Below are 16,496 nucleotides of genomic sequence, written 5' to 3'. Positions count from 1 at the left end.
GTATGTTCAGATTCTCTCTGGTGCCAGTGCCTTGATGTCTCATTTCCATTTTGTGTCTGGTTGATTTTGAAGAAGCTGCGTTGCAGGTTCATCCTGAATTGACACTTTTTGCTTCCCAAAATCAGACCCGCTCACTCTCCGCAGTATCCCAAATGTCGTGAAAGATATTAAATTGCATGTGGAGTTATCCAAAATTCAAAAGATGTCAGTTTGTCGTTTTTGCCTTTCTGTCCATACAAGACCCTGAATCAGCACCTTCAGCAGAATTAGTTAGAGCGGAGTGAGAACAGAGGGAGAGAGTGGGATGTTGCTTTCAATTTTGTGGAATAACAAAAGAAAAGAATGTTCCGCAGAAAGTAGAATTGCTTGTTCTGAATTTCTACCCTGGACTGACAGTGACATTTTTAACCTCTTTTTACAGAATATTTGAAGATCTGAAGACGCAAGTTTCAAAATCAACAGATGAAAGGCTTATGCCCAAAATGTTGACTCTCTTCCTCGGATGCTGCCTGACCCCCCTCTGCTGTGCTTTTCCAGCACCGCATTTTTCGACTCTGACTCTCCCATGTCTGCAGTCCTCATTTTCACGTCAATGTCTGACAGTCACTCAATCCATCAGGACTGCAACGATTTTCCTCTGATTCTGTGAGAAAAGGAGCAAGGATTTTTGGTTCCTGTTTCAGTACATTCCCAGCATCAGTGGGACTGGATGAGAGACCCTACCATTGCAGTGCCCTGAGTGTGGAGCCTGAAACAGTTATACAGTCTGGAAAGAGGAATTCACACCGGGGAGGGGCTGGACACACGTTTGTGTGCGGCTGAAGCTTCGGCCATGGAGAAACCCGAGGAATCCCGCCCCGTGGAGAAACCGTGGAAGTGCGGTGACTGCGGGAAAGGCTTCTGTGTGCCGTCTGCCCTAGAGATTCATCGGCGCAGTCACACCGGGGAGAGGCCATTCTCTTGCCCTGAGTGCGGGAAGGGCTTTACTCGCTCCTCCCACCTGCTGGACCACCAGCGGGTCCACACCGGGGAGAGGCCCTTCAGCTGCCCTGAGTGCAGAAAGGCCTTCAGCGATTCCTCCAACCTGCTGAGGCACATGCGGGTCCACACAGGGGAGAGGCCGTTCTCTTGCCCCAAGTGCAAGAAGGCCTTCAGCAATTCCTCCGACCTACTAGCCCACAGGCGGATCCACACGGGGGAGAGGCCCTTCCACTGTCCTGAGTGCAGGAAGGCCTTCAACAATTCCTCCAATCTACTGAGACATCGGCAGGTCCACACGGGCAAGAAGCCAATCTCCCGCCCTAAGTGCGGGAAGGCCTTCAGTGATTCCTCTGTCCTGCTAACCCACCGGCGGATCCACACTGGGGAGAGCCCGTTCTCCTGCCCCAAGTGCGGGAAGGCCTTCAGCAAGTCCTCAGGCCTGCTCAGGCACTGGCGGGTCCACGTAGGGGAGAGGCCCTTCCATTGCCCTGAGTGCGGGAAGGGGTTTACCCATGCCTCCACCCTTGTGGCGCACGGGCGGGTCCACACCAGGGTGATGCTGTTCTCATGCCCCGAGTGCAGGAAGGGCTTCAGCCAGGCCTCCCACCTCCAGACCCACTGGCGGGTCCACACAGGCAAGAAGCCATTCCCCTGCCTCGAGTGTGGGAAGGGCTTTGCTGTCTCCTCCCACCTGCTGCGGCATCGGCGGGTCCACACGGGGGAGAGGCCCTTCAGCTGCCCTGAGTGCGGAAAGGCCTTCACCCAGTCCTCCCACCTCCAGACCCACCAGCGGGTCCACACTGGGGAGAGGCCCTTCAGCTGTTCCATGTGCGGGAAGGCGTTCAGCAATTCCTCCAGCCTGCTGAGGCACCAGCACATCCACACTGGGGAAAGGCCGTACTCTTGCCCTGAGTGTGGGAAGGGCTTTACCCGCTTCTCTAACCTACTGACCCACCGGCGGGTCCACACAGGCGAGAAGCCCTTCAGCTGCCCCAAGTGCAGGAAGGGCTTCACCCAGGCCTCCGCCCTCCTGGCCCACCAGCGGGTCCACACTGGCGAGCGGCCCTTCCCCTGCCCGGAGTGCAGGAAGGCCTTCAGCAATTCCTCTGACCTGCTGAGGCACCAGCGGGTCCACACCGGGGAGAGGCCGTTTGCCTGCCCTGAGTGTGGGCGGAGGTTCACATTGTCCTGCAACTTGCGGAAACACCAGCAGGGACACCAGCGCTCCCAAAGATCAGATTCTGCCAGTGACAATGCTCTGGGTCACACCCCAGACTGAACCTCCTGCCCGTTCCGACAGTGGGTGTGGTGGCAGAGTCGATGGGTTTTTTTTGGTTTCTGCTGGACTGCACCCAGCCCAGCCCACCCCCCACAACGGCTCAGGGGTGGCACAGTGGCATACCTGGGTTCTATTCCACTCTGGGTGCGACTGTGTGGGGTTTGCACATTCTCGCCCCTTATTTGCGTGGGTTTCCTCCAGGTGCTCTGTTTCCTCCCACAGTTCAAGGCTGTACAGGTTAGCGGTTAATTGGTCAAGCTAAATTGTCCCATAGTGGATGTGTAGGTGTGATGCATTAGTCAGGGGTAAATATAGATTAATAGGGTAGGAGAATGGGGCTGGGAGTGTTACATCTACCACTTCCTCTGGCAGCTCATTCAATATACACACTACTCTCTGCATGAAAAAGCTGCCCCTTAGGTCCCTTTTAAATCTTTCCCCTCTCATATTAAACCTCTAGTTTTGGATTCCTTCACCCCTCCTTCACCCATCTGTGCCCCTCTCGTGATTTTATAAATCTCTGTAAGGTTATCCCTCAACCTCCGATGCTCCAGGGAAAATACCTGCAACTTATTCAGCCTCTATAACTTAAAACTCTCCAACCCCAGCAATATCCTTGTAAATCTTTTGTGAACCTTTTCAAGTTTCACAACATCCTTCCTGGAGACACAATTTGCAGGTTTACAGTGTTATCGACCAGGCCTGACCTCCTCAAAACAGGTAGCCCAGATCCAAATAGTTGGTCAAACCACTTAGCTTCCAGGAAAACCAATATTTATTTACATGCCACCGAGAAAGGAGCTGTTCCAATTTCCTGCAACATTCCCATAAACACACCCCTCTGGCAAAAAAAGGTCAGTTCAAACACAGGTTCTTACAGGAAAGTTAGCCAGAAACACCTGTTGAATCAGGGAACCTTTCTTCCCCCAGCAGCTTCGGACAGATTGCTTGCTAAAACCCAAACCAAACGAGGGGAAAAAAGGGAGAACTGCCTTTTCATTGTACAAGTCTTTTTAGAAAAGAAACCTGAAAACCTTTTCCCTGATTATTGCCCCAGCCATTACCTGTTAGCCATTTGCGAAGTCCCCAATCCCAGATGAATTGGAACCTCTATCTTTTACAGTCCCCCATTGGAAAAATAATCGACATATCAATGTAGAAAAGAAGGGGACATTTGTACAGAGCCCCAAATCTAATCCCCCTTTGCTAGAGCTAAGAGTCCTCCGCTCTAGAGAAAGAAGTTGGCTTTCAACAGTCATCTGCGTATTAGAGAAAGCATTGTTTTTAAAAAATAAAACAGACAACGGCATTCCTGACAGAATACTCCATTGAAGAAGGTGCTGAATATTCCAGAACTCATGTAACATGGCTGTAATCCGAGAGCCTAAATTCTATATTTTTGTTGTATCGTTGGGACTCTTATTTATTGGAATAACATACCACAAGAATCTTATTTCATTCAGGTATAGTCAGTAGTTAAGAGGGATTTGTTTGGTTTGTTAATAGTTTACTCCATTTGTTCACCATTTATAGTTGGATAAATAAATTGCTTTTTGTTGATTTTAAAGTGTCAACAATTTTTTTTATCACTAGAGCAGGTTACACTATTTTTCATGCTAATTTTAGAGATTATAGGGCAATGCGCTTTCCTTTGGGTGTTTCACTTTGAGATCTTGGTGGTTGGGGGTGGCAGGGGATGGAGGTCAGCCTTTGCTTTATAACAGTATTGACATGCGATCCTGCTGAATGCAATGGAGTCAATATTAATCCCAGCCTCTCGCTCTGGTTGTGGGCGAATCACTTTTATTTGGCTACTGTCTCAGAAACCACACAGAGACTCAACTGCTGAAACTATGATTTACACTTTATTTGCACATAGCAATCAAAACTAAAACCTCTCAAGTAAACAAGTTTAGCCTCACCTACCAACTTGGCTATCACCCAGTTGATGGCAGAATTTAGCTGGGTTTGCACCAAAAGTGCCCGTTTCTGGAAGTGCAGAACTTGGAAAAACTTCTTCCAAGTACTACTGCTGCATTGTTGTTGGAGTTGAATTCTGGTGGAGATTCCTCGCTTTCAAATTTGTGATGTGATGTTTCTTCAGATTCTAACACTACCTCCCTATACTTCTGGAGACCTTGGGTCTGTAGCCTACCTTTTTATCCTTGAGGGTTAGCTGTGTGTTTGAAACAACCTGTCCTGCAATTAACCCCTTTATGTCAGGACCTTCCTTTTACAGGCAGACTTATTTGTCCTTCTGTCATGAGGTCATTAAACACAGTTATCTTGTCTGTCCCAAGAAACGGTTTGTTGTTTTGCCTCCTCCTTCCCAGGGATGGTTTTTTTGTAACTCCTTTGTAGCAGTTTCTTCTTGGCCCAGGAAGAGTTATTGCTGACTCATGAAGTTAGGAAAGTTCTGGGGTTTAGTGGACCACACCACATTCCTCTCTGCCTCCTCCAGGAATAACGATTCTTCCTGAGATACTGGCAGTTCCTCAGATCGCTTGGTATCCCCAAATACAATCTGTGTGTCAGGAAATCTCTGGTGCTGCCCTGACACCAGATCGTCACCCTTGGAACAGAAGGATTATGGGGAGAAAATTAAGAAATCCAAACCGCAAAGAGACTTGGGAGTTCCAGTCCAGGATTGTCTCAAGGTAAACATGCGGGTTGAGTCAAGAGTTAAAAAATGTGTTGCTGGAAAAGCTCTGATCTCCAACATCTGCAGTCCTGAGTTAGGAAGGCAAATGCAACAAAGGCATTTATTTTGACAAGATGAATATAAAAGCAGGGATGTTCTGAGGCTCTGGTCAGGCCACATTTGGAGTATTGTGCACAGTTTTGGGCCCCATAATCTCAGCAAGGATGAGGTATGGGGCCCTGGAACACATTCAGAGGAGGTTCAGGAGGATGGTCCCAGGAATGAAAAGCTTAACATATGAGGAACGTTTGAGGACTCTGGGCCTATACCCGATGGAGTTTAGAAGGATGAGAGGAGATGCAATTGAAATCTGCAAGATACTGAACGGCCCAGATAGAATTCATGTTGGAAAGTTGTTTCCATTGGTAGGAGAGACTAGGATCCAAGGGCACAGCCTTAGACTAAAGGGAAGACCCTTTGGAACAGAGAGAAGGAGAAACTTCTTCAGCCAGAAAGTGATGAATCTATGGAATTCATTGCCACAGAAGACTGTGGAGGCCAGGTCATTGAGCATATTTAAGACAGAGATAGATACGTTCTTGAGTATCAAGGGTTACGGGGAGAATGGGGTTGAGAAACTTAACAGCCATGACGGAATGGCAGAGTAGACTCTGGGCTGAATGGCCTACTTTCGGCTCCTATGGTGTTCTGATTCGCCGATGCGTGGAGGGATGAGGAGGGGGCAAAGAGATGAAGAGAGGAGTTGGATACAGATACGAGGGAGAAAGGAATAGAAGGAAACACAAGAATTGTACAGTAAATTGCAGAGCTCTTAGAAGCACTGGCATGCAGAGGGATCTGGGCGCATAGATCCCTGAAAGTGGCAACAGAGGTGGGTACAGTGGTCAAGAAGGCACACAGCACACCTGCCTTCTTTGAGTGTAACAGTTGGCAAGTTATGTTATAGCTGTTTATTCCACTCACATTTGAAATGTGTGCAGTTCTGGTCGCCATGCTACTGGAAGGACATGGATACTATGGGAGAGGGCGCAGAGAAGGTTCACCAGGATGTTGCCTGGTCTGGAGGACTCTCATAACAAGCAGAGGTGGGATAAATGCAGATTGTTTTCACTGGAAAGATCGAGGCTGAGGGACAGCCTCGTCAAAATGATGAGAGACACAGATCAGCCAGATAGGGGTGGCATGGTGGTTAGCACTGCTGCTTCACAGTACTAGGGGACCTGGGTTCGATTCCAGCCACAGGGCAACTGTCTGTGGAGTTTGTTCATTCTCCCCCCACGTTTCCGTGGGATTCCTCCAGGTGCTCTGGTTTCCTCCCACAGTCCAAAGTGGATTGGCCAAGGTAACTTACCCATAGTGTCCAGGATGCACAGCTTAGGGTGCATTAGTCATGAGTCAATGTTGTGTAATAAGAGTAGGGGAAATGGGTCTGGGTGAGTTACTCTTCAGAGGGTCGGTGCGCATATGTTGCATTGAATGGTCTTTTCCACACTGTTGGGATTCTATGATTGTCAAAGGCTTTTTTCTTTTCCCCCAGGGTGGAATAGTCAACTACAAGAGGGCACAGGTTCAAGGCGAGAGGGGTCAGTCTACGGGAGAAGTGGAAGGGAAGGTTTTTCACAGAGGGATGGTGGGTGCCTGGAACACACTACCAGTGCTGTACAAAGTTAAAAAAATCACACAACACCAGGTTATAGTCCAACAGGTTTAATTGGAAACACACTAGCTTTCGGCACGCCGCTTCATCAGGTGATTGTGGAGGACACAATTGTAAGACACAGAATTTATAGCAAAATTTTACAGTGTGATGTAACTGAAATAAAACATTGAAAAATATTTTGATTGTCTGTTGAGTCTCTCATCTGTTAGAATGACCATGATAGTTTCACTTCTTTCATTTGTAAATCACAAAACTTTTTTTAAAAAAGTTACATTCTCAGGTTAACTGTAACAATTGGTGTCAGGCCAGATACGATGTTGATGGTGTTAGCCCCCTGTGTTCCCTGTCTGTGCCATAATGTTTAGACTGATTCTAATCTAAAAAGTGAGCTAACAAAGTCTTACATGGATTCATGACTATAACCTGGTATTGTATGATTTTTAACTGTACACCCCAGCATCTCCAAATCATGACTACCAAGCGTATCTTGATTGATATACGAACGGGAGGCGAACAGAAACTGTGCATGGGCAATAAATAGTGGGTCTAAGTAAGGATTAAGAATTGGCACAGGCTCGGAGGTGGGGGTGCCTAAACCAAATAAGAAGGGCCTGTGACTGTGCTGTATTGTATTGATACAGGTTTCCCCCACTATCCATAAGTAGTGCTTTCCCAAGAAACCTTCCATAAGCCGAAATAGCGTAAGCAAAGAAGCAATTAACATTAATTAATTTATCCCGTATATACTTGAGTAATAGTAATTTTTTGACTACATTTTAAGGTTAAATTTAGGGGGTCGACTATTACATGGATACTACTTTTGAGGGGCTGAAATTCGTGCCTGTCAAAATTCATACCCTGTCATGAGCAGAAGCCCAACTGAATAATAAAAAAAACAATTATGGTAATTCTGAAAACCCAGACTGGAACTAACAGCCAGCGGACTGGAAGATGGGTGCAGAGTTGAAAAATGTGGTGCTGGAAAAACACAGCAGGCCAGGCAGCATCCGAGGAACAGGAGAATCGACTTTTCGGGCATAAGCCTTTCTTCAGATGGGTGCAGAGCCAAACAACCGGCAGACTGCAAAGCTGGACCGGGAGATGATGGCCAGCAGTCTGACTCACAAACATAGATAACAGATCAATGAAGAACTTACGTTTCACAACACTTGCAAGAAAAGAAAAATCAAACATGTCCAATTTGCCATGCAGGGAGAACAAAAAATATGATCAATAATTTTTTTTTTAAAAAAGAATTTCCAGCATTCAGGCACAATCGTTCAGGCATGGGTCCGTATAAATGCTGGGTAGGTTGATTCTTTGTCAGATGACAATCACTAAGAAGAAGCGAAGCTCTTGGTCAAGATGCTGGATTTGATAAAAAGATTAGTTAGTACCCTTACTCCCCTTCCTCTATGGCCAAACCATCACTGAGCAAGACAAAACCCCAGGATCCAAATAACCCCAGGATCCAAATACACACCAACACACATTAAAAAAAACCTAACCAATGATTGCATATGACCACATTTTATATGTGATTATCTCAGAGGTTTACACAGGTTCTCGGACACAATATTGCCTGTGACCCTTCTACAGCACTCTGTGAAGTATTGCAATATTTTATATCTAATATGTGGAATTTGCACATTCGCTCCGTGTCTGCGTGGGTTTCCTCCAGGTGCTCTGGTTTCCTCCCACAGTCCAAAAATGTGCAGGTCAGGTGAATTGGCCATGCTAAATTACCCGTAGTGTTAGGTGAAAGGGGTAAATGTAGGGGAATGGGTCTGGGTGGGTTGCGCTTCGGCGGGTCGGTGTGGAACTTGTTGGGCCAAAGGGCCTGTTTCCACACTAAGTAATCTAATCTAATGTAATAAATAACATTGTATATTTTTAAAAAAGGGATATCTACATTGGTTAGGCCACTTGGAATGTTGTGTGCAATTCTGGTCTCGTTGCGAAACTTGAAAAGGTTCGGAAAAGATTTACAAGGACGTCACCAGGGTTGTGGAGGATTTGAGCCACAGGGAGAGGCTGAACAGACTGTTTCAGGCTGTTTTCCCTGGAGCGTCGGAGGCAGAGGTTTACAAAATTCTGAGGGGCATGGATAGGGTAAACAGGCAAAGTGTTTTCCCTGGGGTCGGGGAGTCCAGAGCTAGAGGGCGAGAGGGGAAAGATATAAAAGAGACCCAAGGGGCAACTTTTTTCACGCAGAGGGTGGTACGTGTACGGAATGAGCTGCCGGAGGATGTGGTGGAGGCTGGTACAATGGCAGCATTTAGGAGGCATCTGGATGGGGACATGAATAGGAAGGGTTTGGAGGGATATGGGCGGGGCGCTGGCAGGTGGGACTAGATTGGGTTGGGATATCTGGGTCGGCACGGGCGGGCTGGGCCGAAGGGTCTGTTTCCCTGCTGTACATCTCTATGACTACACGTTATACACCAATGAATACAGGGTCAGTCCAGTCAGACAGTACATGGACGAGGATGGGATTATAGAAGGTGGTGTATGGAGAACTAGATGGTGATTCTAATAGAATATACAGGATAAGTTCAGTCAGATGGTGCAGCCTGCCCTCCTACATGGACGAGGGTGGGATTATAGATGGTGATTCTAATAGAAATGATGTTTGTTTTGGGACTGGGAGTGAATGTCCCCCCCCGGGTTCCCCCCTCAGCCCAGCCCGGTACCTGGTGGAGTGAAGCCGCGGGCAGCTCCAGGCTCACGGTCCAGCGCAGCCCCGAGTGCAGCCTCTCCTCCAGCTGGTGCTCCACCACCTCCCGCCGCGGGGCGCCGGCTCTCTCTCCTCCACCGCCGACATTTTTAATTTGTTTTTTCTCGTTCACCCGGTAACCGTCACCTCCCCCTTCCCGCGCCCCGGGAATTATACACAAATAAACAATAAACCCCACCGGGGACTGTCTCCTTTTCTTCACAACTTTTGTTTGAAAAGTTCTGGCTTTAATTTGAAATGTATTTTAAAGGTATTTTCTGAGGTAAACGATGCCTGTCTGCCCCCCTCCCTCCGTCAGAAACCGCCCGCTGAGTCGATGAGAAAACCGCAGCCTCGCGCCGCCATCTTTGTTTTTCTTCTTCTTTCCGTCTCCTCCTTCAGTGACGCGCGTCATCCGCGCCCCCATCCAATCAGAAAACACCTTACTCCACCTGACCAATGGCGGTCGGCTTTGCGGTCACCGTTTGTCCCACCCCACCCCGCCGAATGTCGCTCTCCGATTAGTCCGCACTGACCGCAGGTTTTGGGATTGGTGGAGAGGGCTTCAGCCTCCGCTCCGACCCGTCACCTCCATCCACCTCGCGCCGCCATCTTTGTTTTTCTTCTACTTTACGTCTCCTCCTGCAGTGACGCGGTCATCCGCGCCCCCATCCAATCAGAGCGCACCTTACTCCACCTGACCAATGGCAGCCGGCGCTGGGTGTGACTGACAGGTTTTGTGTCCAATTGCCAATCTGGGATAAAAAAGGCGGGAGCCACAATTGTTTCTGTCCCTGTGACTGTACATCTCACTCCTTTTGTCTGTCTCTTCCTCAGGGTTAGGGGGAATCCCAAACTAGAGGGCACAGGGTTAGGGGGAATCCCAAACTAGAGGGCACAGGGTTAGGGAGAGTCCCAAACTAGAGGGCACAGGTTTAGGGGGAATCCTAAACTAGAGGGCACAGGGTTAGGGGGGAATCCCAAACTAGAGGGCACAGGGTTAGGGGGAATCCCAAACTAGAGGGCACAGGGTTAGGGAGAATCCCAAACTAGAGGGCACAGGGTTAGGGGGAGTCCCAAACTAGAGGGCACAGGGTTAGGGGGAATCCCAAACTAGAGGGCACAGGGTTAGGGGGGGTCGCACGCCGGAGGGCACAGGGTTAGGGGGAATCCCAAACTAGAGGGCACAGGTTTAGGGGGAATCCCAAACTAGAGGGCACAGGTTTAGGGGGAGAGGGGAAAGATTTAAAAGGGTCCTAAGGATTAGAAAAAAAAGTGTGAAAGTTAATTCACCTCCAGAAAAGCTCTGTCTTAGCACCTGAACAATATAGATTGTTCACAGCTATTACTGACTAATCAGGAAGGATGTTGTGAAACTTAAAAGGGTTTAGAAATTATTTACAAGGAAGTTGCCAGGGTTGGAGGGTTTGAGCTACAGGGAGAGGCTGAACAGGCTGGGGCTGTTTACCCTGGAGCGTAAACAGGGTAAACAGATTTTATAAACCTTATGGAGGTTTATAAATCATAAGGGGCATGAATAAGATAAACAGATAAGGTCTTTTCCCTGGGATGGAGGAGTCCAGAACCAGAGGACAGATTTAAACGGGACGTACGGGGCAACGTTTTCACGTATAGGTTGGTGTGTGTATTGGTAAAAACAATGACTGCAGATGCTGGAAACCAGATTCTGGATTAGTGGTGCTGAAAGAGCACAGCTGTCCAGGCTGAGAGATAAGCTAGAGGAGGATGGGGGTGGGGAGAAAGTAGTATAGAGTCCCCACCCCCACCCTTCTCTAGCTTATCTCTCCACGCTTCAGGCTCACTGCCTTTATTCCTGATGAAGGGCTTTTGCCCGAAACGTCGATTTCGAAGCTCCTTGGATGCTGCCTGGACTGGTGTGTGTATTGAATGGGGAGAAAGTGAGGTCTGCAGATGCTGGAGATCAGAGCTGAAAATGTGTTGCTGGAACAGCGCAGCAGGTCAGGCAGCATCCAGGGAACAGGAGAATCGACGTTTCGGGCATAAGCCCTTCTTCAGGAATAAAGGCAGTGAGCCTGAAGCGTGGAGGGATAAGCTAGAGGAGGGTGGGGGTGGGGACTCTATGCTACTTTCTCCCCACCCCCACCCTCCTGAAGAAGGACTTATGCCCGAAACATCGATTCTCCTGTTCCCTGGATGCTGCCTGACCTGCTGCACTGTTCCAGCAACACATTTTCAGCAGTGTGTATTGAATGAGCTGCCAGAGAAAATAGTGGAAGCTGGTACAATTACAAGTTTTAAAAGACACCTGGATGGGTATGAGAGAGAAACATTTCAGGTTGTCAGGTGTATGTTGACTTTAACGAATATAGAGGGTCTTTTTAGAAATAGTTTTAAGCTAAGAAATTACTTTGAGTGTTGTAGCTGACCACAAAAGAAAAAAAGAAGCAGGAGGGGCATTTTGCAATAAGCTCATAATTTGTAGGTCCGCTTTTTGGACTATCAAGATAGTAAAGTGGGCGGCACGGTGGCACAGTGGTTAGCACTGCTGCCTCGCAGCGCCAGAGACCCGGGTTCAATTCCCGCCTCTGGCGACAGACTGTGTGGAGTTTGCACGTTCTCCCCGTGTCTGCGTGGGTTTCCTCCGGGTGCTCCGGTTTCCTCCCACAGTCCAAAGATGTGCAGGTCAGGTGAATTGGCCATGCTAAAAATTGCCCGTAACGTTAGATAAGGGGTAAATGTAGGGGTATGGGTGGGTTGCGCTTCGGCGGGGCGGTGTGGACTTGTTGGGCTGAAGGGCCTGTTTCCACACTGTAAGTAATCTAATCTAATCTAATCTAAAGGATGATCTCAGAAGTCAGACGGTTAGATAAGAGGAACTGGACAAAGTAATAGGAAGGCTGTAATGAACAAGGACAGCCAAATAAGGCAGATTTAAAGAAAAACAAGTGAGGTAATTAATAAGTATGATAGGCTTAGGCTTGGGTGCAGGGAATTACCAAATGAAGGAATAATGGGTGCAAGTAATAATCAAATAAGGGGATAGAATGAAATAGACACTTATGATAGGTTTATTGCTCAGTTTAGGGGTGTCAAGAGACTCCCAGAAAAGTATAAAAAGCTCTGTATTTTACTGACGGGTGTGTCTCTCCTCGTAGAGCCACCCATCTTTAAAGATGTTCGAATAAATATGCTGCTTCGGAACTCTTTGAATCGGACTGAAAATTATTGATTAAGTGGGGTTCGTTTCTCACAGGTATGTGAATAGGAAGATTTAGAGGGACATCGGCAAAGTGGTAGCAAATGGGACTAGATTAATTTAGGATATTAGATTAGATTCCCTACAGTGTGGAAACAGGCCCTTCGGCCCAACAAGTCCACACCAACCCTCCGAAGAATAACCCACCCAGTCCCATTTCCCTCTGGCTAATGCACCGAACACTACGGGCAATTTAGCATGGCCAATTCACCCTAACCTGCACATCTTTGGACCTGTGGGAGGAAACCGGAGCACCCAGAGGAAACCCACGCAGACATGGGGAGAATATGCAAACTCCACACAGGCAGTCGCCTGAGGCTGGAATCAAACCTGGGACCCTGGTGCTGTGAGGCAGAAGTGCTAACCACTGAGCCACCGTACCACCCTTTAAATATAGCGCCTTAGACCGCTCAGCCACGCTATCACAAGCACGGACCAAAGAGTTGTTTCCATGCTCTGTAACTCGATGGTTCTATTTCTACATAGTCAAAACCAATTTTACAAGACTAAGAATAGGCCCCTTACAGCCTGTCCTCAACTGTGCATTTTTCAATGCAAGTTCCAGAAAGATGTCTGCAGCTTTTTTTGTAGAAAATTGAACATGCTTTCAGACTTTAGTGATGTTTCTGATTATTATCATTTTAGCTATTCTCAATTTTAAAGATCAGCCATTTCTCATGCACCCCCAACCTCCCATGCAGAGGAACCTCCATTCATTCTCTGTCTCTTAGAAGGGCTTGATACAGTGATTAAAGAGGGCTTGAGGCACGAGAAAGGATGGGGATGGGGTTGAGAGGAGAAGGGAGAGAGAATGGACAGGGAGGCAGAGGGTGGGGAGAGAGAGAGAGAGAAAATGGACGTGGGGATCAAGGGTGAGGGGAAGAGAAAGACTGGGTGGGACAGAGAATGAGAGAGTGAGAGAGAGAATCAGAGAGACAAAGAATTAGAGATAGACCCTTCCTATTCATGTACCCATCTAGATGCATTTTAAAATGTTGTATTTGTACCAGCCTCCATCACTTCCTCTGGCAGCGCATTCCATACCCGTACCACCCTCTGCATGAAAACGTTGCCCCTTAGGTCCCTTTTATATCTTTCCCCTCTCACCCTAAACCTATCCCCTCTAGTTCTGGACTCCCCCACCCCAGGGAAAAGACTTTGTCTATTCATCCTATCCATGCCCCTCATGATTTTATAAACCTGTATGAGGTCACCCCTCAGCCTTCGATGCTCCAAGGAAAACAGCCCCAGACTTTTTAGCCTCTCCTGATATCTCAAATCCTCCAACCCTGGCAACATCCTTGTAAATTTTTTCTGAACCCTTTCAAGTTTCACAACATCCTTCCAATACGAGGGAGACCAGAATTGCACACAATACTCCAAAAGTGGCCTAACCAACATCCTGTACTGCCGCAACATGATCTCCCAACTCCTATACTCAATGCTGTGACCAATAAAGGAAAGCATACCAAACACCTCCTTCACTGTCCTATCTACCTGCGACTCTATTTTCAAGGAGCTATGAATCTGCATTCCAAGGTCTCTTTGTTCAGCAACACTCCATTAAGTACCTTACCATTAAGTGTACAAGTCCTGCTAAGATGCACCTTGCATTTATCTAAATGAAACTCCATCTGCCACTCCTCAGCCCAATGACTCATCTAATTAAAACTCCGTTGTAATCTGAGGTAACCTTCTTCGCTGTCCACTATACTTCTAATTTTGGTGTCATCTGCAAACTGTACCTTCTATGTTCATATCCAAATCATTTTATAAATATAAAGGACTTCTCCAGCACATCTGCTCCCGAATCCTGGCACCAGACAGACACTAATGCCTCCCACCTTCTGCAAATCAAAAGACAAGCCCCACCCTGCCCTCTCCACTGTGTGTTGTGCAACTGCTTAATTGTTTCTAGTGGTCGAGCAGAGGCTGATAGCCAAGTTGGGTACCCATGAGGATGGCCTCAGCCGGGACTTGGGTTGATGTCGCACTACAAATGACCCAAATACAGTACACTATACACTCTCACCCATGTACATACCCTCTCACAAGCTTATAAACCATCACACACACACTTTACCAAGCATGCACACATGCAAACACACTCTTTTACTCGCACTCACACACACACACACATATATAAGTCAATGGGGTGAATTTGCAGATGTATTTTGCTCAAACAGCGCACAATCTGCAGGCAGTCAATGCAGGTAGTCAATCCATGTAGTATTTTATAAATTCCTACCTTGGAAATAGAACCAGTTTGTCTCAAAATTGGGATACAGACAGACTTTAACCTCACACCTTTCATGCATTGTCTGAGCTGAGATGTCACGTTTTTTATAAAACATTAAGTGATTTTTTTTTACTGTGTGGAAACAGGCCCTTCGGCCCAACAAGTCCATATCGACCCGTCGAAGCGCAACCCACCCACACCCATTCCCCTACATTTACCCCTTCACCTAACACTACGGGCAACTTAGCATGGCCAATTCACCTGACCTGCACAGTTTTGGACTGTGGGAGGAAACCGGAGCACCCGGAGGAAACCCACGCAGACGCAGGGAGAATGTGCAAACTCCACACAGTCAGTCACCTAAGGCGGGAATTGAACCCAGGTCTCTGGCTTTTTTTTGTTAAGATTAGATTAGATCAGATTCCCTACAGTGTGGAAACAGGCCCTCTGGCCCAACCAATCCTCCAAAGAGTAACCCACCCAGACCCACTTCCCTCTGACTAATGCTATGGGCAATTTAGCACGGCCAATTTACCTGACCTGCACATCTTTGGACTGTGGGAGGAAACTAGAGCATCTGGAAGAAACTCACGTAGACACTGGGAGAATGTGCAAACTCCACACAGACAGTCACCCGAGGCTGGAATCAAACCTGGGACCCTGGTACTGTGAGGCAGCAGGGCTAACCATTATGCCACCGTGCTGCCTAGGGAATCTAAAAAGTTATGGCGAGAATGTAACTTAAAAGAATCTCTGAGATTGACATATTAATGAACCGAAACATGCAGCCCATTCTAAAAGATGAAAGTCTTGACAGCAATCCAGGTTTGTTCAATATATCGTTTCAGTTGCATGACACTGTGATTTTTAGCTGTAAATTCTGTGTCTTATGCTTCTGCTCCACGGCTATCCAATGAAGGAGCAGCGCTCTGAAAGCTAGTGCCTTCAAATAAACTTGTGGGACCATAACCTGGTGTTGTGTGATTTTTAACTTTGTCCAACCCAGTCCAAAACCGACTCCTCCACAATTGTTTCTAGTGAACACAGCCCACACCTCCCTGTGCTGCCAGTAAACTTTACAATGCCGATGAAACGGTGCAGTACCTGCACTCCTGAAAAATTTACAGTTTCTAACAATACTAGCGTTGGTCAAGACTCAACCACATTGCTGTGGGTCAGGAGTCATGTGTAGGCCAGACCAGGTAAAAGATGCAACTGGGACAACTGAGTGAATCCTTTCCCGCAACAACAGTTGCCTTCCCAAAAAAAAGGACAAGAGTGAATCAGATGGAGTTTCTTTTTCCCAGAATATGGTTTCATCGTTAGATTCCGTACTCCAGGATTCTGTCCGAATTCCAATTCCGCCATCAGCCATGCCGGGATTGGAACCGGGGTGTCCCCAGAACTGGGTTGGTAGTCCAGTCGATAATGGCACACGGCTGTCACTCCTTCAATCCCCCTGTGATGGCACGTAAACTCGCTGGTGCCTCCGCAGGTGGGAGGAGCAGGTAAATCCCTTCCCGCACTCGGAGCAAGTGAATGGCCTCTCCCCGGTGTGGACCCACTGGTGCTTCCGTAAGTTGCCCGCGTGACTGAAGTCCCTCCCGCAATCAGGGCAGGTGAACAGTTTCTCCCCCGTGTGGACCCGCTGGTGGGTCTGCAGGCTTGAAGAATCGATGAATCCCTTCCCGCTCTCTGAGCAGGTGTACGGCCTCTCCCCC

At 47.8% G+C, this 16,496-nt stretch overlaps 1 protein-coding gene across 1 annotated transcript in view; it reads left to right on the top strand.

Annotated features, from left to right (window-relative positions):
• Nucleotides 1-542: 542 nt before the first annotated feature.
• LOC122543656 (zinc finger protein 729-like) overlaps nt 543-16,496 on the top strand; it is a 73,202-nt gene continuing 57,248 nt past the window's right edge. The window contains exon 1 of the mRNA XM_043682472.1: nt 543-2,246. Within this exon, the coding sequence (XP_043538407.1) occupies nt 833-2,246 (1,414 nt within the window). The 5' untranslated portion in view covers nt 543-832. The remainder of the gene's footprint in view (nt 2,247-16,496) is intronic.

Source organism: Chiloscyllium plagiosum, chromosome 44, assembly GCF_004010195.1.
Source record: "Chiloscyllium plagiosum isolate BGI_BamShark_2017 chromosome 44, ASM401019v2, whole genome shotgun sequence".
In the NCBI taxonomy this organism is placed as follows: Eukaryota; Metazoa; Chordata; class Chondrichthyes; order Orectolobiformes; family Hemiscylliidae; genus Chiloscyllium; species Chiloscyllium plagiosum.
This window is presented reverse-complemented; position numbering and strand designations above follow the sequence as displayed.